Raw genomic sequence first — 21,598 nt, forward strand, 5'->3', positions numbered from 1 at the left:
TTTAGCTATAGTTAATGGTCACTAATTGAAGTTTGTTTGCAGAACATTTGTTATGGACATAGAGGTAGAGCCTAGGGGACCACTGCTTTGTCCCCAACTGCTTTCTTAACTGCCTCAGGTTCTCTAGGACAAGGGTAGGTATAAAGAGAGTTGGATCAGCTCAGTCATGCTTTCAGCTAACATTCATGGGGGCCTATGAAGCATCCGGCCTGGGACGTGGCAGCCCTGGGGATGGGAAGCCCCAGCCCCTACACTTAGAGAGGTGGAGAAGTTCTGTAGGTTCACTGATCTCCAGGCACAGGAGCCTCAGGCATCTTCCTCTTCCTGACCTGGGCTCAGATTTGATCTCTGCAGGGGTGGAATCTCTGTTGCTTTGCCCCTTTGCTGGCTGACTCATCTCAGTCCTCTGAAGGACCCAACCAGACTGGAACCTACTATTCCCACCAGAGCTGGAGGGCTCTGGGCCTGTTCAACATCTCTCCAGTGGCCTCTGGTTCTAAGCTACCCTTTCAGAAGTGGCACTGACCATCTTGATGCTTTGGGTTACTTCAGAATTTGGGGACAAGATCAGAAAATGTCAGCTTCTAAAACTGAGCTAACCCAAAACAAGGCACTTAGCCACCTGAAAAGTGTGTGTAGGGTGGTGGGTGGGTAGCAAGAGTAGAGAACTTAGGATTCTAGCCTTGAGAGTAAGACCCAGAAGCCTGTGTGGCTATAGGAAGGTTACCCAACCTCTGTGAGATCAGCTTCCCCAACTTTCCTGTCCTACCTGCTTCATGAGATTGTGATGATGATCAAATAAGATAGTGGATTTTAGGTGCTTGTCAAGTGTAAAGAGCTAAATGAGTCTGAGGTAAGAGGTGACTTGTTAAATGTTGACACAAGAGTGTTGCTGTCTTGATCAGAGATCACCTGTGGTGTTAAGACTTGACATATGTTATCTCATTTAATTGTCTCAACAACTCTAAAAGGTAGGTGCTAGTATTATCCCATTTTGCAGATGAGGAAACAGGTACCACTCTGGGCTAGGTAAGCAGTGGCACAGGTGGTCTCAGGAGCCCGAGCCAGCAAAGGAGAATTACTGCCCATTTTTGCCTGTGAAGAGATAAGGGGGGTCCTAGCAAGGGAGCTCTAACAGCCTGGGTGGGTGCTTCTTGTTCTATCAGAAGTTTGTGTTGGGGCAGACAAGTCACCTCCCCTGCACTTCCACTTCCCCATCTTCCTCCTTTGCAGTGGAGTCCACGACACTCACGATGCTTCATGTGGCCATGGGGTTTGGGTAGAAGTCATGGAAGGGTTCCAGGATGACATGTGCGGAAAGGTATTCCAGAATCCACAGGAATTCTGGTCCCCACATTTTCAAAGTCCATAGGCCACCAAGTGAGGGTTCACAATGATTTTATCTTGATCTCCAAGGAACCAGGAGAATCTAGCTGGCATCTGGATTGTACTACCTGCCACCATTATCTCTAAGGACTCTGCTAGCTGTCACTCGTGCAGACAAGAATGGATCAGAGATCTGGTAGAGAAGAGAGATGAGAACAGTGACATGGCAGGAACAAGACACTGAGGATGTAGGATAAGTTTGGGGAGAAAGCTACCAATCTGACCTCTAGGGGAACTCTGATTCATCTGGAATGTTCCTACTCATGCCTAATTCAGTTTCTCATTCCTTTGTTATTCCAAGGCACCAAGAATACACAATGCCTGTTATTTGGGGGTCAAACACCATGGAGGGGAATTTGCTTGTGTGACTGTTTTGTGACTTCTCCTTCAGACTTTTAAGACAGAGTCTGGGTGTGAGGGAGGTGGATGACAAGCCACACACCCCAATACCATACCAGCAAACAGGGGTCCTGAATCAGAATCTTCTGTAACCTTCAGAAAAATCTGTCAAGGAATAAAAGACAAAGAATTTGGTTTAGGCATTCCCACTCTCAGAAAAACCCAACCAGACTCCATTTTGTCAGGCATTGCTTCATCATAGGAAGAAAATGTATTATGGCTCTTGATCTTAGAACATAATCTCCTATAAATGTAAAATGCAAGCATACAGTGACCACAACTACGTAAAGTATGTATGCATGTGAACAGAAGCAGGAGGAAGTAGGCCAAAAATGAAGACAGTTGCCATGCTCGGGTGGGGAGAAGCCAGCTGGAATCTCTGTGTTACCTCTTCCAGGGGAGTGTCAGAAATGCCAAAACTGCTGAGCCCCAGGTCGGCCAGTGTCTCCTCCAACTCCCTGAAAAGGCTGGCATATGCTCTCTGCTTGAAATTCTTATTTGGAAGTAGGAAGATGAGTTCTTGACCAATGCATTCCACCAGCTTTGCCTCTGGAACATGGTGGCAAACCACATCCATCAACTCGTTCACATCCCCTAGCACAAGAAAAAAGATTGAAGCCAACTCTATTCTCCAGAACCCAGAAGTTTGTGAGACTGTGAGGTATTCCATTTTCTTCCACCTCCCACTTGAGGAAGGGGCATTTGTTCACTCAGCAATGACTCTTTCAGAGGACTGACACTCATCAAGTCTGTTTTTAGCTAGTTGGCCCACAATGACCACTGAGAGGTGGAAGGAGCCGGAAGTGAGCATGCTCCTCACTGACTAGCCATGCAACCTCTGGGAGGTCATGCAATGTTCCTGTGCTGGTTTCTTCCTTTGTCCTATCATGTCTGTCACCTCAAGCTGTGTTATACTGGAGAGGTCCTATCCTAATTTCCTCATCTGTGAAAAGGGGGAAATAACAGTATCCTCTTTGTTGTTGTGAGGACTGGGTGAGTTAATACACACAAAGCGCTCAGAGTGGCAAAGCCCCCGCCCCCTGCCAGGAGTGTTAGCTACTATCACAAATCAGGACATCATTCAGGGAAGAAAGCTCTTTGTCATTGTTGTTGCCCATTCTCATTCACTGAAAACTTAAGAGTTAAGTGAGAGTTGCTTTCATTTTCCTGCTGGTACAAGCAAGCTGTTCCATGCCTGGACACAGGTGACCAAGTTGAATGAGAAGTTCCCTTCCTAAATTATACACCCATGCCTGGTCTAAATTCTTGGGGGGCTGCATCATTTCCCTTAGAACTGTGCCTGCCTCTTCAAACAAAACAAAACTTAACACCCAGCTCTCAGGAATTTCAGGAAGCTGAGAAGCCATGGAGAGAGGCTGGGGTGGGTTGGGGTGGGGTGTGGGACGTGTAGCAGGGACTGTGAGCAAATGTCAGTTTTTCAGTATTTACTTGACACCCTTGCACAGTTGGAATTGAATTTTATGCACGAGCATGTGTTACTTTAAAATTAAAAACTAAGTTTAAGTAACTTCAAAGCCTGTACCTGAAGAGACTGTTCCCCAGCACATTATCTTGAAAGGCAGGTCAAAGGAAAAGGGATTGTGGCAACTCAGAAAATGACTCTTTAGAAAGCAGTTCTCTTAGAAACTCAGGGTCACCAGTGGATTCTTTTCTTTCTTTGTTTTAAAAAGACCCATATGGAGGAACATTAAATTCCATATGGGAGGAACATTAATGTTTCTGCCTAGCTGGATTAGAAGGCTCCTTTTATTTTGAACTTGCAAATCACACTTGGTTGTCTCTGGTTCTGGGGTGATTTCAGATAGAGGCTGGGGAATTCTTACATGAGGAAGCAGCTCTGCCTAGTGGCTCTGTGGGGTCACTTTCATTGTTCTCTTAGGAAAGAAATGGAACCTGAAGTCACTGGATTCCCAGGAACCATGTCTTAGATGTGTGCCAGTGTGCCAGTCTTTTAAAAGTGGCCCTGCCAGTCAGTAATGCTCTCAGCTCTGGCAGGGAGTTCCGTGAGCCATGAATATGTGTGCGTGGTATGTGAGGGTGTGGGGGTGGAAAGCCATCCAAGCAGCTAGCTGGGGATTGAAAGGATCTTCCCTCCCTTATTTGGGGCACAACTTCTTACCACACTTCCCACCATTCACAGCATCCCTATCCTAGTCAAAGAAAGCCTTTACCTGGAAATAAAGTAATAAACACATTAGCCCAGCCAAACAGGCCCCGTTTCCAACTTGATTTTGGGGGGCCACAGTGACTAAAAATATCAGTATTAATTTTAAAAAAATCAAATTATTGACCAGGATTTCCAGGAGGAATCTTCAGAAAGCTGGGAGACCCACAGCAAGGCAGGCTAGGCAGGAGGCAAGTGACGTCACCCTAAACAGATGTTTTCTGTTCACCACAGGCTCTGTCAGTGCAGAGCGTGGGGAGTGAATATTAGCAATGGAACTCTGGGTATTTCCCCTCAAGTTGTAAGTATAGTACATAAATATTGTCTGGCTTTCTTGTTTCATCAGATTTCACTTAGTAAATTCTTTAGGTTTAGAAAAAAAATTGTGCTAAATAGGAAACTTCATTAATCTGGGATAGTACTTAAATTTAATTTTGCTTCTACTTAGGATTATAAGGTGTGTGGTCTTTCATTTGCAAAGGGAGGCGCGGAAGATGAGCATCAGGGAAGAATGGAAAGAGTGTTACAAGTTCTCTGGAATTTAGATCTGGAGCTCAATCCTAGGAGATGAGGGATTGTGTATACAGGGATGGCTTCCACTGAATCTCTAGGGTGGGGGAGTGTCTCTGAGAGCTTAAATGTGCCCTAATTAAAGGGAGAATCTCTGGAGAATTGGGAAGCTAAGGGAGAGTTAGGATATAACAGGAGTATGCGGCATCAGGCAGACCATCCACACAGGCAATCTCTTAAGGTTCACTGTCAGGGCTGTGGGTCAGCATGGTTCCGCCAGAGGGCACTGAGGTGCACCTTTACAGGAGGATCTCTCCAGACAGGGAGGAAAGTTCCCTGGAGCCAGGGTAGGAAGACCCCAGGAATGGAGGCTTCATACGGGTAAGGGCACAGAATGAACACACGGGATTCTTCATTAAAAAGAGAGGGCCCTTTAGTGCATAACTTTTAAATTCCATGGAGGATGGAGGAAAGAGGAGAAAGAAGCTAAAAAATACAAAGATGAACAATTGCATGACCTCGCCCACTTCCATCCCCGTTCCCTGCTTCCCATCCCCGCCACAAGTATGGTCTCTTTGCTCCCATTCTAGAACATCACGGCAGGACACACCCAGCAATGCCAGGTGATGGTCACTAGACTAGAACAGAGATACACAGCCTTCCCCAGCCCTTACCATCCAAGACTTGTTCTGGAGTTATCTCATCAACACTGGTTGGACATCTGACAGAGAAACCCTTAGATGCGCAGCTGCAGGTGCCCTACAATAGATGGACAGAAATGACTGACAAGATACACATCACTTCAATGATAGCATCTCCCTGATGCCAACTGCTGTCACCACCTGCTTGGTTTGTTTCTCACCACCAACAGCAGTCAACACATTTTTTTCTTCACTGTGTAATCTACTAAATCATCAGAGCATTTTGAGGGTGTAGCCACTTGATTTTATCCTGGAGAGTGTGTGAGTCACAGGGAGAAGCAGAACCTCAAAGGATCTCTTTGGCTTATCATTAATCAAGTGACAGCTACAGGTTCTGCCCACATTCTGTTCCCCCTTCCCAGGGATGTGTACTGGGCTGTGGAAATCTACCCAGGATGGGAAAATCCACAGCAGGCAGACACTTTAACTAGAGGCATAAATAATCCTACAATATAATGCTTGTGACAATTTGAATGTGAGCAATGCTTATTCTCAAGGAACCCAGAGCACATTCATAGTAAATTATCTCATATATCTCCACTGCATCTCTAAGAGCAGAAGCACAGATCATTAGTTACATTTTCCTTCTGGGGAAAAATAACAGCAAGGAATTAAGTAATTGCCCAGGATGACAGTCTGTATACTTCCCAGCCCAGACCTGCATCAAGGTCTCCTGACATACTGAGCGGTCTCTGCTAGTTAGTATTTTTTTTGGTTCGTCATTTTATTTATTTATTTTTGGCACTAGGAATTGAACCCAAGAGTGCTCAACCACTTGAGCCACATACCCAGTCCTTTTTTTATTTTTTGTTTTAAGACAGGGTCTCCCTAAGTTGCTCAGGGCCTCATCAAGTTACTGAGGCTGGCTTTGAACTTGCGATCCTCCTGCCTCAGCCTCCTGAGATTAAAGCCACTGGGATTACATGCAAGGGCCACTGTGCCCAACTTGCTTCATCATTTTTAGGTTACAGTTCCCAAGGAAGCCTTCCTTAGCTTTCATTTATTACTGGAATTCAGGCTTAGTTAGGAATGTGAATTTTTGGAATTAAAAAAGGAAGCTTTAAACAACGACTCTTCTTTGGGGGTGGGATACAGTACCAGGGATTAAACCTATAGCCTTACACATATTTGGCAAGTGCTGTACCACTGACCACATCCCCAGTCCCTAACTAATTCAACTTTGCAGGATAAGAAGCTTCTATGTTGCAACAAACCACATATCCATAGGCTGGGATATTGGTATGTAATCGCTTCAGGTTGTTTAAAACTAGTTGTTTCATTTTGGGTGATGCAACTCTGTAGGAGCGTTCAGGACATATTTGTCAAAATCTCCTGCAAATGTTTCAGAAACAAGAAAGCTGATTCTGATAGCTAGAGCTTAAGTGGGTAGAAATGTCTGGGGTGGCCGCCCCATGTCGCGTGCTCCCTCTCATCCATGACGGGCTCCTTCCCCGGCAGACGCGTACCTCACAGCCACTTCTTTGGCTCTGGATGTTTTTCATCTTGCGAACTAAGGTCAAGTAGAAGCCTGTGCCGAAGCAGTTCTTCAGGAAGAGTGGCGTGCCTGAGCAGTAAAGCCTTCCCTGGGAGATGATGGCGATGCGGTCGCCAAGGAGGTCTGCCTCGTCCATGTGGTGAGTGGACATGATGATGGTTCTGCCTGCAGTGGGGTCGGGGCAGGGGGAGTCACCAGACAGGCCTTGGTCAGGATGAAAACTGGGAGATAACAGATAAAAACAGGTGCTAATTCCTCTAGGACATTAGGATAATAATGCCAGCAACTAACATGTTGTAGCGTCCCGCACACCATAGAGCATTGTCACATACATTATCTCTTCATCGGGCATAGGGCCTGATTCAAATAAATCACCACGTGTGGGACACATTCGTTACTGTCAGCATCTACTAAGTTCCATGTGTACATTCTCTGGTTCATTAAACTCTGCACTTATAAAGAACACACGCAAACACACTTTTACTAATTGGAGATGTCATTAAAGTAAAATAGTAATGAGGATTTTAGGATGGCTTGGGGAAATACAATGCAAATGGAGGGGAAATCGGAAATCTGGAGTTCACACAGGGTTGAAACACGCTGTATGTATTTATTTATTTATTTATTTACTTTTGCATACCAAGGATCAAACCTAGGAGTGTAGACAGACAGTATTACCCTATGTATGTTTATGATTACATGAATGGTATGAATCTATATTGTGTACAACCATAGAAATGAAAAGTTGTACCCCATTTGTGTACAATGAATCAAAATGCAGACTGTAAAGACAAAAAATAAATAAATTTTAAAAACCCAGCAAACAAACAAACAAACAAACTAAAAAAACCTCACTTAACCACTGAGCCATATCCCCAGCCCTTTGTTGTATTATATTTAGAGACCAGGTGTTGCTGAGTTGCTTAGGTCCTCACTAAGTAGTTGAGGCTGGTTTTGAACTCAGGATCCTCCTGCCTCAGCCTCCGGAGCCACCGGGATTACAGGCATACACTACAGTGCCTGGCCACACTGTCAATTTAATAGGCACTCTGAGCCCTGCCTGTTCTCTCTTCTGAATCTGAGCCCTTTGGAAGGTGCCGGGACAGGTGAAATGTCCCGGGACAGGTGAAAGGTCCCATTCTGAGACATTTCCCTCTGCAGCACCCAACACCCAGCACGTTGCCCTCACACCTGTCCCAAGTGACCATCTGACAGCTAGAGAGCTTCCTTTTGTTTGTAGGAGTCTCCTCAGCCAGATGGGAATTTCATTTAGAGCTGCACCCAATGTTCCAGACAGAAGGGCTACAGGTTGAGAGAGCTTTCTAGAATATTTTGGGAAGTAGGCTGCTACCAGTGACTCCATTTTCATTTATGTAAAAGTCTCAGGAGGTTTTAACTCAAACTTTGATTCACAAATAAAGCCCCACCTGAGTGTGGTTATGGCTGTTAGTGTACTCAGTTGCCAAACGCGGGTGTGAGAGAGCGGGTCCACAGGGAAAGCCCTGGTGGGAGCACGGGGCACAGAGCAGTGGCCGTTACCTGAGCGATACTTCAGGAGCAGGTCCCAGATGCAGCGTCTGGAGTAGGGGTCCACCCCAGAAGTGGGCTCATCCAGGATGACCACCTTGGCATCTCCCACGAAGGCAATTGCAACAGACAGTTTCCTCTGCATGCCACCTGGAGGCCCAGGAGGATGGGGGGTGAGGGTCACAGGGAGGATAAATTCTTTTGAAGAGAAAAGCCCAGGGCTGGTGGCATAAGGGGGCACCTTAAATCTGGCATGGTTTGATGCTGCCTCCTGAGATGTATATATAGAGTTCAAAACTCTACTGATGTTGAGGTGAGGCCTTGTAAATGCAGAAAAGATGACCCTTGTCTCCCAGGACATGATCATTGGAAGACTGCTGTTCTCTCACTTTAGTTCAAACATATAAACATCAGAACAAATAAAGCCCAAGCTGCTGCAAGACAGAAATTCGACGTGGTATGATCCAAGGGCAGCTGAGCTTAGAGTCTCAAGAAGCCTCCTAGAAGTGTTCCAACTCTTAGGTGCTCTCCTGTTATAAGCACCACCCCCATCCCTCCAGTTCCCAGGCCCTGGCCTCATACATGCACTGGGAAGCAATGGATTTGCCATACGTGTGGCCCTGTTGCCTTCCAATACCAAGCACCTGAAAGATCCTGTGCTTCTTCGTTCCTCTTGTGGTGGAGGCCTGTGTCCTCTAACATGGCTTCCATCCCCAGCTGGGCCTCCTCCCAGGACTTGCCTTTCAGCTGGGCATAGAACAGGATGTGCTCAGACACTGTGAGGCTACCAGGACAGGACAAGAAAAGCAAAGGGCTCAGCAGTTCACTTATAGTAACTTATTTTACAGAAATAATTAAAGATGAGCACAAAATTGTAGCAGTCAAGATGTTCTTTGTGGTATTGTTTCTAATGCAAATGCAAAACACACACCAGATCTGGCGTAAGTATCTAATAAGAGAATATGGCTTAATAGTTCATTCATATAATGGAATAGTATGTGAACATTGCAAGTTATTTTATAAAGGAGTATGTAATGACATGAAAAGATATTCAGCAATCACATTTTTTAAAAATGTCAGAATGCAAAATTATATGCATAGTTTTGTTCTTCTTTATAATTTTAAAAAACATCTGTATATCATCTATATGTACATAAGAAAAAGTTTTGAAAAACTATATACCAAGGTGTTAACAGTGGTTGTCTCTGGGTGGTGAAATTACTGGTGACTTTTCTTCTATTTGTTTAGCTATCTTTTCTTCCTTCCTCCCTCCCTTCCTTTGGCATGATTATACATAGATTTTTAGATAAAAGATAAAAGATATTTTAATTTAAAAAAATAGAAAAAGAAAAGAAACTGAAAGTCAATCCTTAGTGCCCTGGTTTAGAAGGGAAAAAGGAACAAGTTTCTCCTCTCTTTTGTCCCTCGTGGGAAGCACCTCGGGGCTAAGCAAGGGGCCCAGGGACTGGCTACTGTCAGAAGGAAAAGGGTGTCACTCTTCTGAGGGGGGAAACCTCAACTCCGAGCACCAGAGGCAAAGTCCCATGTTCAGAGGGACAATTCTCACTGGAAGCCAAGACAAGGACCTTGAACAAGGGGAACACTAACTAAGAGCCTCACCTCCTGTGCCCAGACCAGACACCCTGAGCTAGACTCTAGAGAACAGGAGTGCTGGGGCAGGGGTCAGGATGGCAGATGGAGGCCCCTCACTCCTGTTTTACTTACTGGTGGAACAGGATGTTGTGCTGTGGACACATGCCAAGGCTCTGCCGGATGGCATCCAGGCTGGTTTCAATGTCCTTTCCTCCAATGAGCACAGTCCCTGATGTTGGCGGCAACAGGCCTGTCAAGATGGACCTGCAGAATGCAGGAGCAGTGGCAGAAGAAATGGTCACTGGGAACCTGCATCGGAGGGCAGCCCCACAGCAGTGCTGGTGAGGACTCTCACAGTCACTCCCGCTCGTGTCTCTGAACATGGCCCATTATTAGCAGTGGGGCCCAACTGTTTCCCATACAGGTTTTAGCACCAGTGTGTACATCAAGGGCCTAATGCAGAGGAGCAGAGAAGGGAGGCAAATGTGGTCATCTGCTTCTCCTTAGCTCCTAGGGCTCCCTGGCAAGCACCAGTGAACTTCCCAGATTCTCAGCCTCAGAACATTTACTTGCAGGCAGAGCCTTGTGCTCCCGCACCTCCAATTCATTCCTCACAGTCCCTCGTGCCAGAGGAGCTCAATAAAAGGTTTTTGGTGCACGACTTGCTGCTCTGCATTCTGGGCAAGCAGTCACTGATATTGAAAAGCTAGGTGTCACCATTACAAGGCCAGGTAAGGCTTTAATGAGGCTGAGAAGCTGGCACATCTAGACATTCACTGTGTATCTGTTGATCAATTGACTGAAGCCAGATCACCACCAATAATACCATCTTTGGATCCCAAACACAAAAAGTCCAATAGCGATGTTGAACTTTTTTTTTTTTTTTTTTTATAAAATGGGAACTAATGTCCTCCACGTGCTGGGTGGTAACGTGCATTAGAGTTAATACAACTGATGCATTTAGCACAGCACCAGCATTAAGTAAAACTCAAAAACATTATTACTAAACATTGTGTTTCAACCCCAGGGGAAGCTGTGTTTCTGCAGTTGATGAAGTAACGGTTTGGCCTGTGAGAAGTCCTGGGGTCCCGCCTGAATGAAATGTCCAGCTCTCTGACCATATTAGTTAATAAAGGAGAGAAATCAGATGATCTACAGCTGCCACACCCAGCTCTGTCCCTGAGTTCTGATAAAATCTCAGGCTATCTGAACTTGTACTTAGAAGCTGGAATCTCTGTTCTTCAACCACTAGAGGGAAACAGAACCAAATATAATGGCACCAGCCCCACATTCCATTCACACTGAACCGCCCAAGAGCACATTCCTGCCTAGGGTGTACACTTGCTGTTCCTTCCTGGGGCTGTGCAAGAAGCCAAGGACTTAAGACTGCATATCGCATGGGCTCTTGTCCCCTGAGAAGTCTGCATAGGAAAGCTTGGCTTCGTATTCTCCTTGGCAAATGGCGCTTGGGCCCCTTAGAGAAGTGTGAGGTCCCCACTGCCCTGCATCTTCCCTGAACTTGGCCTTCAGTTGCCAGGCTGCTACCCCAAAGTCCATGTAGAGACTGCATCCTTCGTACTTTCTCCAGAAGTGTGACCAGCTTTCATCAGGGGCCCAACGCTGATGTTGAAACCTACCTAATAATCGGTAGGAAAAGGAATGATCCTTAAAAATAAGCATCGCTCTACACACCCAGGGCATGGGATGGTGATGGCCATAACACTATCACTACCATGGATGATAGGGATGCTGGAGAGGCTGGGGATCGGGGAGAGGACTCAAGGCTTTAGAAGCAAGAGGCCATTTGTGGCAGGAGGACCTGGCTCATGTTCCCACATAACTATTAAACTCAGTGGCTTCAGGAAAGTCACCTAAACTCTTAGAATGTCCCAATTCCCTGGCACACAAAGCAAACACTAAACTTACTCCGCCTCCCTCTTCTTATGAAGATCAAATTTAAAGAAAAAAAAATGTGAGTGAGTTTTGACTATTGCAATGTGCTTTACAAATTCTCAGGGCCACAAGTAGAAAGTGAATTTTGTCAGTAATACTCAGTGAGAAAGAGTAGATAGCAGCTAACAGGGAAGAATGAAACCAGGAAATGGCAGGGTGGCGTGACAATCCAGCCTCTGCCAGAAGACTCACAAGGTGGTGGTTTTGCCTGCTCCATTGTGACCTAGGAAGGCAGTGATCTGGTTCTCATAGAAGGTAATGTTCAGACGGTCCACAGCTGGCCGGCTACCAGGCTCAAAGACCTTTATCAGATTCTTCACACACACCCCAGGAACCAGTCCTGGAAGCTCACGTTCAAAGAAGGAGTCTTGAGGGAAACAAACAAACAAACATGATATAAACATAATGCCTTAACATATACGCTTCTCATGGTTCTTTCTTTAGACCACCATCTGCTGAGTATAGTTTCCCTGCCCTGCTCCTAGCCCTGCCCTGGCTTCAGCTATGATCTTTGTAAGGAAGACCAGAATAACAATGGGATAATAGTACTGAACATTTATTTTGCACTTACTATGTGCCAGGCACTGTTTCAAGTGCTTTCCATGAATTAGTCCATTTCACACTAAAACAGATCGCTGCGTAGATATTGCTAGGTTCATTTCTATAGGTGAGGAAACCCAAGACAGACAGACATCAAGTATCCTATCAAGGTCACAGGGCTCACAAGTGGCACAGCTGGGATTTGATCCCAGAGCCCATGCTCATTTTAGAGCACCCACTGTCTAGGCATACAGTTAGCCCTAAGCTCCATCTTTAGTCCCAGACTCTTGTTTCCAATAGTCTGTGGGATTCTTTGTGGATTTCTGGTAGCAGCTCAGACTCCTCATACTCTTCTCCAAACCACAGTTTCCTTCAGACTGCCCCATGTCCATTCCTGGCTTGAAACTTTGAGTCTACTTTGACTACAGTTGACTTCTTGCTCCTTGGAACTCCAGGATAGGCCACTCTTCCTCAGCATTGTCCAATGCAGACCCATCATGCTCTCCCCTTGTCCCTGCCCCCTACCCTCATCCTTCTTCAGTTTACTTTATAAGCACAGTTCAGTGGTTGTCTGAATATTGTAGGTCTAAACTTTGCTCCTTGCAAAAAAAAAAAAAAAAATTCCCATTGCTTCTTCTGTCTGTGCCTCCCGGCCTCACCTGCAGCTGAGATAGAACCAGTCTCCCCAGCCTCCAGTCTCAGCCTTGTAATACCACTCTGGGATGAGGGTCTTCCAGAGGCACTGTTGTCTGCAAACTAACCCTGTTTTGGGGGAGTTGCTGGTTTCTGACTTTAGCTTCATGAAATGGCATCTGGGGTGTGTTGGAGGCTGGATCTTCTCTAGCCATGTCAGGCCAAGTCAGAGGCTGTATTCCCCTCTAAGCCCAGAGCTCTAACATCTCCAGAGAAATGTACATGCTTAGGGTTGAAAACCCTTAGGAGAAACACAGAACTGACTCAAGAGGGAAGATAGAGCAGCAAGAGCCAGGGACACAGACTTGTGAACCTGGCCCTTTAGTCCAGAAACGATTAGGTAACTTCCACTGTCAGGAAAGGCTTTTGATGGTTTGAATGAATGGGCTAGATTTGTAAATCATGACTGAAGTGCAGTCAGCTCCGCTAGACTCTTTCCCCTGCATACAGAAGCATTTATTTTTGTCTTTCCTTATAGCTCATATCCGCTTTAAGTCCCAGTGACCCAAGTCATTGTTCTTGCTAAATCCTCGGAAGTCAGCACATTTGTGCAACTCACTTGGGATCTGCCTAACAAGGGCACAAACACACTACATACTCGGGATTTGCTTTCTCCAGGAAATATGTGTTAATGTCTGGGCTGAGCCATTCATTCCCCACACGTGCAACTGGACACGAGGTTCAATGCTAGTCAACAGAGGGAGCCGGCTTCCTGGGCTTCCTTTCACCCATCCTGAGCTGTTTTGCTCTGGCCTTTCCAGGGTTCACAGCCTTTCCCTTCTTCTACTCTTTATTGGGGTTTTACCATTCTTTCCTCCTGGATGGTCTGGATCCTCCATTTCCTCTGTTAGGGGTTCAGTCTTTTCCAGGGCCCTCTCTTCTCTGGTTGAACACCCTGCACCAACCAGAAGCCAATGTTACTCTTCCAGTGAGAGCTTAGAATCAGCAGGGGCAGAAAGGGAGGGTAGATATAGGGGGAGCAAATGAGTTTCCCACAACCATAAGGAACAACAGTTCCCCCGAAAGGCCCAACCAGTGTCCCCATGAGACCAGCCCCTGCAGGCTTCCTGCTCTGTCCTGCTGAAGAGTTCAAGCCCCAAGGTGCAATCTTTGCCAAGTCCAGGGGGAGTTCTGAATTGGAATTTTAGAATTAGAGTTTCATCTCATTCTCTTGCTTTTGCTTTTTCTGTGGTGCTGGGGCCTCCAGCATGCAAGGCAAGGGCTCCACCATGGCCCTGCCTCATCCTTTTATTATGCCAGGGAGGGCCCACAATGCCAGAAGCAGATTTAAAACAAAACCCAAAACACCCAGGATTGAATTTGGACTGGGTTAATTGTCTTTAGCCCTCAACCACTGGTTGTTTTCATTACAATCCAAAACATGTTGATGTCATGATGAATATCTGGTAAAAGTCCATTCAAGGTGACATGATGGGCAGCCAGCTTAAATTAGACTTTGAGAAACAGCTCCCCTGAGAAATCCACCATAAGGGCATCCAAGTGTCTTGGGATTAATGTCAGGCAGAGTCTGGTGGGGGTGTAGAGCTGGACAAATTGTGAAGTATGGTATATACAACCACACACACACACACACACACACACACACACACACACACACTTTCTTTCTTTTTGTAAATTTGGCATTTGTTCTCAAAGGACGTCAGGACATCCTGGAAGGGGAAGACAAGCAGAAAGGCTGGCCAACTTGAGAGGAAGCAGGAGCCGGAGGAAGCCGCTGCTGCCAGCAGCTCAGGACCCTGGCCTCAAGTGCAAATGCATGAGCAGTACAAGTTTTTTAAATGCAGCAGCCACCAGGGCCCTGGCACGCCCTCTCTGTAGATTCACAGGATGTGCAGCGGAGGGGTAGGCAAGGCCTTGGCAGTACTTGTACCTCCCTTCAGTACTTGTACCTCTGCTTCCTGGAGGACTTTTCAATGGATTCTCTGTAACTCCCTTCTCATTTGGTCACTTTACTAGACATTATTCTGTACTAATGGGTAATAAAATAGCAAGGGGAAATATCCTTCCAAATAGTTGAGTCACTGAAGTGAGCTCCTCCCCAGGAAATGCATTCAAGCTCCAGATTTTGTCCCTAGGGACCAGTGGGGATTTGTGCAGGATACTGATGTCTCCTGGGCTCTATTTCTTCAGTTGTGAAAGGAAGGGGTGAGGTGGAGAAACTCAGCTGTTTTTTGATTTTAGACAGTGTTAGAGATCTAATTCAGTCTCGCCTGTGAGACAACAAAAAAATATTTGACTTCTGTCAGCAAAAATGTATGTGATTCACTTTTGAAGAAACATATTTATCATCAGATATTTTTCCTAAGAGGGATTATAGAGACAGAGAGGGAAGAAAAAAAAAAAAAAAAACAAGTCCTGATATTCATGGACACTAAGTATATTTCAGGAACACACTTCTGTGTTGAAAATTTCCATTTATTATGGGATGATAACTTTATTGTAGTAGAAATGTAAAAGTTAATAGACAAAATACATAAAACAATATACTGGGAAGATGCTAGGCTGTCAAAGTTTGGACCATTGGAAAGAGGAAAAAAAAAAAAAAGAAAAAGAAAGAAAGAAAAAAACACCAAAAAACTTACCCAGGCCATTTAAAGTCCCTAGACTAATTCCCTAGAGAAGGCAAATATCAATCTTAGTGCTTCAAGGACAAATCCTGATCTACACCCAATAAAGTGAAGGACAGGTAGGTGAGCAAAGATTGGAAAGTATTTCCTTTGCTTCCAGAAGCTCCCAGCTCTAGGGAGACTGTAGAATTTCTCTGCCTTCTCAGAACTTACAAAAAAGACTGTATTTTTCTCCACTTCTAGAACTTTCTCCAGGCCTCCTGTTTTGTTCAGGATTAAAGGTAAATTTAGACTCAGGTACATCATGGGCAAATGCCCTTTTAGCTTTCTTCCCCAACGGTAAGAAAGATCAACACCAGGAGAGCCTGGGAGTGTTCACCTTGGGATTGACAGCTATGCCTCTGCCTTAGATGAGTTCTCAACTTAGAAGAATGACTTAATTTATATTTTGGAAATGTGGAGAGGAATTAGAAAGCAGGAGGGAGGCAGAAAGGACAAATGCAGGGTCCCTCCATGATTCCCTGGACCTCTGCTTTAAGCTGTTAAGTTGGAAAAGTTATTTGAACCCTGAAATGGTGTGGCCGTCTTTTACTAGGGCATTTAATCCACTGGAACAAGCTTGTTTGCCAATTCTTAATCACTGGCCCAGTGACACAAAGATGGACTCAGAGAGGCTGTGTTGCCAGGAGGTGCTGGGTGGCAGAGCTGGCTTAGCAGGAATCTCACCCTTGACAAAAAGGGTCACTTTGACAAACCACCCCCCCCCCCCCCACACACACACATCCCGCATTAGTCCCAGGAGCTAGTGTCAACCATTAAGGTTTATTTGTTTTAATTTTTAAACAGCTCACCTTCACCACCAAGCCAATAAGACTCCTGTAGTAGGAAGTACCAAGGAAGTGGGGTTCCATGATGCCCTGGAAATTGAAAAGCAAATAAAGAGAAGAAACCTAAGCCAACTGCTATCTCACTCTACCACAGTTCTGTAAGATCTAGAGTGTATCAGTCTGCACCCCAACTTATAACTACAGATACTTATAGTTCCCAAGCCATTAGATAGCTATCCGCAGACTACCAGAAAGATTACTCTTTCCAACATGTTGTAATCCAAAAGGTCATGTTCTTTGGGTGTTACCAGCAACACTAATACTGATGATCTTGGCTAATAACAGTTTTCCAAGAAATCATTTTATTAAAGAATTAAATCATGTCCCTTTTCAGCAGTTACCAGATAGCAATAATGATGATAATCACTAACATTTGTTGGATATTTTCTCTGCGTCAGGCCTTGCTATAAGCACTTTCTATGTGTTAAATAATTTAATGCTCAAAAACAACCCTAAGACTTAAGTAGTACTATTGTTTTTGTGGATACAGAAACTAAGGCTCTCTGAGTTTGAACCATCTGTCCCAGGTCACAGGTAATTAAGTAAAAATGCAGGAATTCCAACCCAGGCAATCTGGTTCAAATATCACTGTTTTAGGCCCTCATTCTACTGCATCCAGCTGGGGTTCAAGGAAAAGATTCCCAAATTTCTAGTCCAGTTCTTGTTGCAACTTTTGCTCCCTACAAAGTATTGGTTTTCTAAGAACACTGTCCTTGTTTTTTAAATAGTTGTCATGGGGCATGACTTTCCCCCACTGGACTATAAATTCCTCAAGGCAGGCCTGGGTCTATCTTTTCCACCCCTTAATTCTCAGAACCTGGCCCTACTGGGCCTCATACAAAGATGCTGCTTAGTAAGTAGCTGTTGACAAAATGAAAGCTTCAGCTTGGCTAAAACCAAGCCCTTGAATTGTGCACAATTTCAAGTTCAATCCAACTAATTTTCACTTGTTAAATCTCCTAATGGCACAGGAGATACAAGAAACAAACTGAGCAAGCTCAAAGGCCTTGCTCAGGTCACTACCATGGGTTGAACTCTGTCCTTCTCCAAAAAGACAAATTGGGGTCATTGGTATTGTATGTAATATATTTGGTCTTAGTCCCTAATTCCTGTGCAGGGTTTAGGGCTCCTAAAACTCTTGATATTTCCTGAGTGATAGGAGTGTCTTTTGTTATTCACGGAGCCCCTTTTTCCCTGCACCTGAGTTATTACTAAGGAGGTGACTCAGGGTGGGGCAGGATGGAAACTGGTCATCAAGAAAGACCAAATTTGTGAAGATAGGAACTTTTAGCCCCAATTTCAACTTGTGGGGAGAAAGAGCTCTGGAGAGTTGGTTATAAGAACCCTTCATCAGTACTTGGAGAGCAAATAGGTTGGCAAACACATTTTGATGCCAGGAGGGTACTGAGCCCAGAGAAGCCATGGAAATTTCACCACCACTGCTGTGGTGCATCCTGCTATTGGCTCTTCTTGAGTTGAATTCTCTATAAAGTTGTCATTGAAATTAGAACACCGTGGCAAAGGATGGGTAGCCTGGCATTGCCTTTGCAGCTGATGTCTGGAAGGAGAAAACTCTTGTGAACTGAGCCTGTGGCATCTATGCTAATTCTGGATACTGTTAGAATTGGGTTGAATGCTTGGTGTCAGAGAATTGGTTGGTGTCTGAAAAAAAACACATTTGGTGTCAGAGCAGTGTTGAAAAGAAAGACACCAAATTCCAACCCCAGTTATCTCAGAAAGTGACCTCATTTGGAAAGAGGGTTATTACAGATGTGTTCAGTTAAATTGGATGAGGTCACACTGGAGTAGGGTGGGTCCTCATCTAATATGACTGGTATCCTTATAAGAAGATGGCCAAGTAAAGACAGACACCATATGAAGATGAAGGATTGGAGTATCTCTGAACAAGGAAAGCCAGAGTACTGAAAACCTGCAGAAACTGGTTTGAGGCAAGGAAAGATTCTTCACTTATAGGTTTCAGAGGGAACATGGTCATGCTTTGATTTTGGACTGGTAGCCTTCAGATCAGTGTGATACCAATTTCTATTGTCAAAGCCAACCATTTATCATATGTTAGTATGGCAGTCCAGGAAACTAATACACTCCCGCAGCTGGCATCCAAACCCAGGCCTCTGGACTCAGTCTATCCATCTTTCTCTCATTCAAGGTTGCTGCCTACTTATTTCTGCCAACAAAGGCTACTTTGAGATAATCTGAGAGCCGTGAGCTTGTCCCTCCCCAGGGACTAGAACCCACCTCACCCTCCCCTGCCTGCTCTTGGTCATAGCATCAAAAATCAGACCCTGCTACCATAACACAAAGAAGCTGTTCCCAGGTTATAGGAAATTCTAATTTGAAGGAAAATCTGATTTAATACAAAACTGTGTAAATGGTCAATTTTGTTTTAGGAGCTGATTTTTTCATGCTACTGATTAATTATATATTTATTCTGTGTCTACCAAGTATCAGGCACTATTCTGGGCACAGGTCCTGTCACAGTGAACAAAACAGATCATGTGCTTAAGTTCTCCTAAGTGTATAGAGTCAATAAATATCAGGCTGGGGAGATAGCTCAGTTGGTAAAGTGCTTGCCTTATAAGCACAGGGCCCTGGCTTCGATCCCCAGGACCACAAAAAAAAAAAAAAAAAAAAAAAAAAAAAAATCCCATAAGGATACCATGTCAGGTGGTGATGAATGTTTCCAAAAATAAAGTAGGATATGGGAAGTGGTGCACTGAAGGAATGCTGTTTATATAGTGATAGACATCTTCAGTTTGGAAAGATCCCTGTGATGTGGAGACATTTGAACAGACCTGAACAAAATGAGGACATGAGCCTTCAGGTATGAGTGAGAGAAACATGCTCCTGGCAGTGAGAACAGCAGGTGAAAAGGCCCTGCAGAAGAAGTATACTTATTGTAGGACCATTCAGCAGGGAGGTTGATGCAACTGGAGCAGAGAAACATGAGGGAGAAGGATAACTAGAGTCAGATAATAAGCATGGGGTAGGCCAGAGTTGGGACACTGGGTTTTACTCTGAAATGAGAGAAAAGCCACTGGAGGGATTTGAACAGAAAGGGCTGACACCATTTGACTCAGATTCAGAAAAGTTTTATCTGAATACATTATAGAGAATATGATGGTAGGAGTTTATGGTGGCAGGAGGTTGGGACTGGGACAGTGGTGACAATCTATTCTAAAGTAGAGCCAACAGAATTTGCTGGTGTATCTTTGGCTTCTAGATTTAAATTTCAAATGCTGATTCTGAGAGTCCAAATTCAAAGATCTTAGAAGACATAAAATTTAAACTAGATGGATGGGGGAGAGCTGGCATCTGAAGAACACAATCACCTTTACTCTAGGGAGGGAGAGGCTTACCTGGAAACACCTGGTCAAGGTACCAGGCCAGCAAGCCATATATAGCAGCATCAAGGAGCATCATCTCCATGGACAGCAGGAAACTGTACTCATCTCCTTCCATGGGACTGTTCCCAATGTTGTTCCACTGCAGCCCCAGGCCTTGCTCTTCAAAGCGAACCAGGTACTCAGTGCCAAACCCAAATGCCACAGGAGACAGCAGGCTCTGCATTGGGGTGAACAGTATCGAGAAGACAAGCAGAGGGTCTTTTACCCAACCCACCAGCTCCCAGATGCCCACAAGTCGGGAGGAGGACCAAAAGAGAGCTCACACTGTGTCCAGATGTAAAACCAGTCAGGGAGGGGTTACAGTGGTTTTCCCATAGATGAGAATTCTGGGAATGCCTTTCAGGGCTCAGAGACCCCTGCCCAATACCCACCGAACCACTGCTCATATGTTCAGTGGAACCTAATCTTGTTGCAGTGTAATGGGGAAGACAAAGAAATGCCCCATGGCCCAACACACCACGGAACCAACAGTTCTCATGTTCTCCTTCCCTATCTGTTCCCCTTTCCTCCTGTTTTAGAGGAGCACACAGTTCTGGGAAGAACAAAGATGCTAACTTGAGCCAAGTTGTGAGAATCCCAATGGAAGGGCCCTCAAAGCCATCAGTTTCCTAGGACAAAGAATGGTCTCGTGACCTCCTGAGGCCTTTCAGAGAGGTCAGAATAGCCTCAGAATACATGAACCATTCCTATCTCCTAAGAATTTTCTTAGGTTCTCTGCCCATTGAACAAGTCAGCTGAATAGGTAAAGTGTAGAAGAAAATATGAAGAGGAAGTTCCCCAGCCAAGTTCCCACTGGTGGTCCCATGGGAAATGGGACATGGCGAAATGTGTACAGAGGGATTTGCTATCCCCATTTCCTCTGTAGTTTAGAGGAAATGTAGTGTAAAGGTCTCCCTGTAGTTTAGAGGACCCTGGATAGAGTTCAGAGTGTCTCTCTGCAAAAAGACGATTCTCTAGCTTTATGTCTACATAAACCACTTAAAAAAAAATCTCAGCCCAGTTCTTATCCACGCGGTTCTCAGATCTACAACTTCCTGATGGAGCCACACCCCCAAGAAGCTGGCTGTGGCCTCGGAAATACTCACTATCTGCTGCTTACCAAAGCAGCTCAGCTTTGCCCACAGGCTGACACAGGGTTTCTACCACTACCCATTGTGATCATTTTAGACAATTGGGAGCTATAAAAAAACAGCAATTAACTTCTTATTAACATAAGAAATAAAAGGCAGATGTCCTGGCAGCTCTGGAGCCAAAGGAGTTTGAGTTGTGAGAACAAGTTCTGCTAAAGAGAGGCAGACAGTAAGTCTTCTCTTGACAGACAGCAAAGAGACAGGGAGATTCTGGAGGACGAGGAAATCCATACCCTCCAGCACCAGGCTGATTAGCCTGGGCTAATGAGAAGGTGGAAATGGCCCATTTTAAAACAATTAGAGAAAAGACCAGTGTTAGTTTGGGAATCCTGAACTAAGAGGTCTCTCAGGCAATCAAAAGTCAATTTTGGGAGTCCTCTCCAGGCCAGAGAACCTGACTCTGTGGGTTCATTTCTGCAACCTTTTTGCATGCACTAGGAAGCATGTCAAAGACACCTGTAGAACCGCTTTAATCCAAGTCCTTTGGGAGAAGGAAAAGTCCTCTTTAGACAATGAAAATACCTTTCTGGAGGGACAGTAAAGGGTCAGCCCCCTCCCTTCTGATTCTTCTCAAACAGTAAGAAAA

The 21,598-nt window shown here is 45.0% G+C and overlaps 1 protein-coding gene across 1 annotated transcript in view; it reads right to left on the minus strand.

Annotated features, from left to right (window-relative positions):
• ABCA4 (ATP binding cassette subfamily A member 4) overlaps nt 1-21,598 on the minus strand; it is a 139,280-nt gene that overhangs the window by 50,444 nt on the left and 67,238 nt on the right. The window contains 11 exon segments of the mRNA XM_079152574.1: nt 1,842-1,890; nt 2,174-2,379; nt 5,155-5,239; nt 6,648-6,841; nt 8,216-8,353; nt 8,848-8,987; nt 9,929-10,060; nt 11,942-12,116; nt 13,788-13,877; nt 16,422-16,487; nt 19,835-20,039. Of these exon segments, the coding sequence (XP_079008700.1) occupies nt 1,842-1,890; nt 2,174-2,379; nt 5,155-5,239; nt 6,648-6,841; nt 8,216-8,353; nt 8,848-8,987; nt 9,929-10,060; nt 11,942-12,116; nt 13,788-13,877; nt 16,422-16,487; nt 19,835-20,039 (1,480 nt within the window).

Source organism: Sciurus vulgaris (genome assembly GCF_902686455.1).
Source record: "Sciurus vulgaris genome assembly, chromosome: 1".
Taxonomy (NCBI): Eukaryota; Metazoa; Chordata; class Mammalia; order Rodentia; family Sciuridae; genus Sciurus; species Sciurus vulgaris.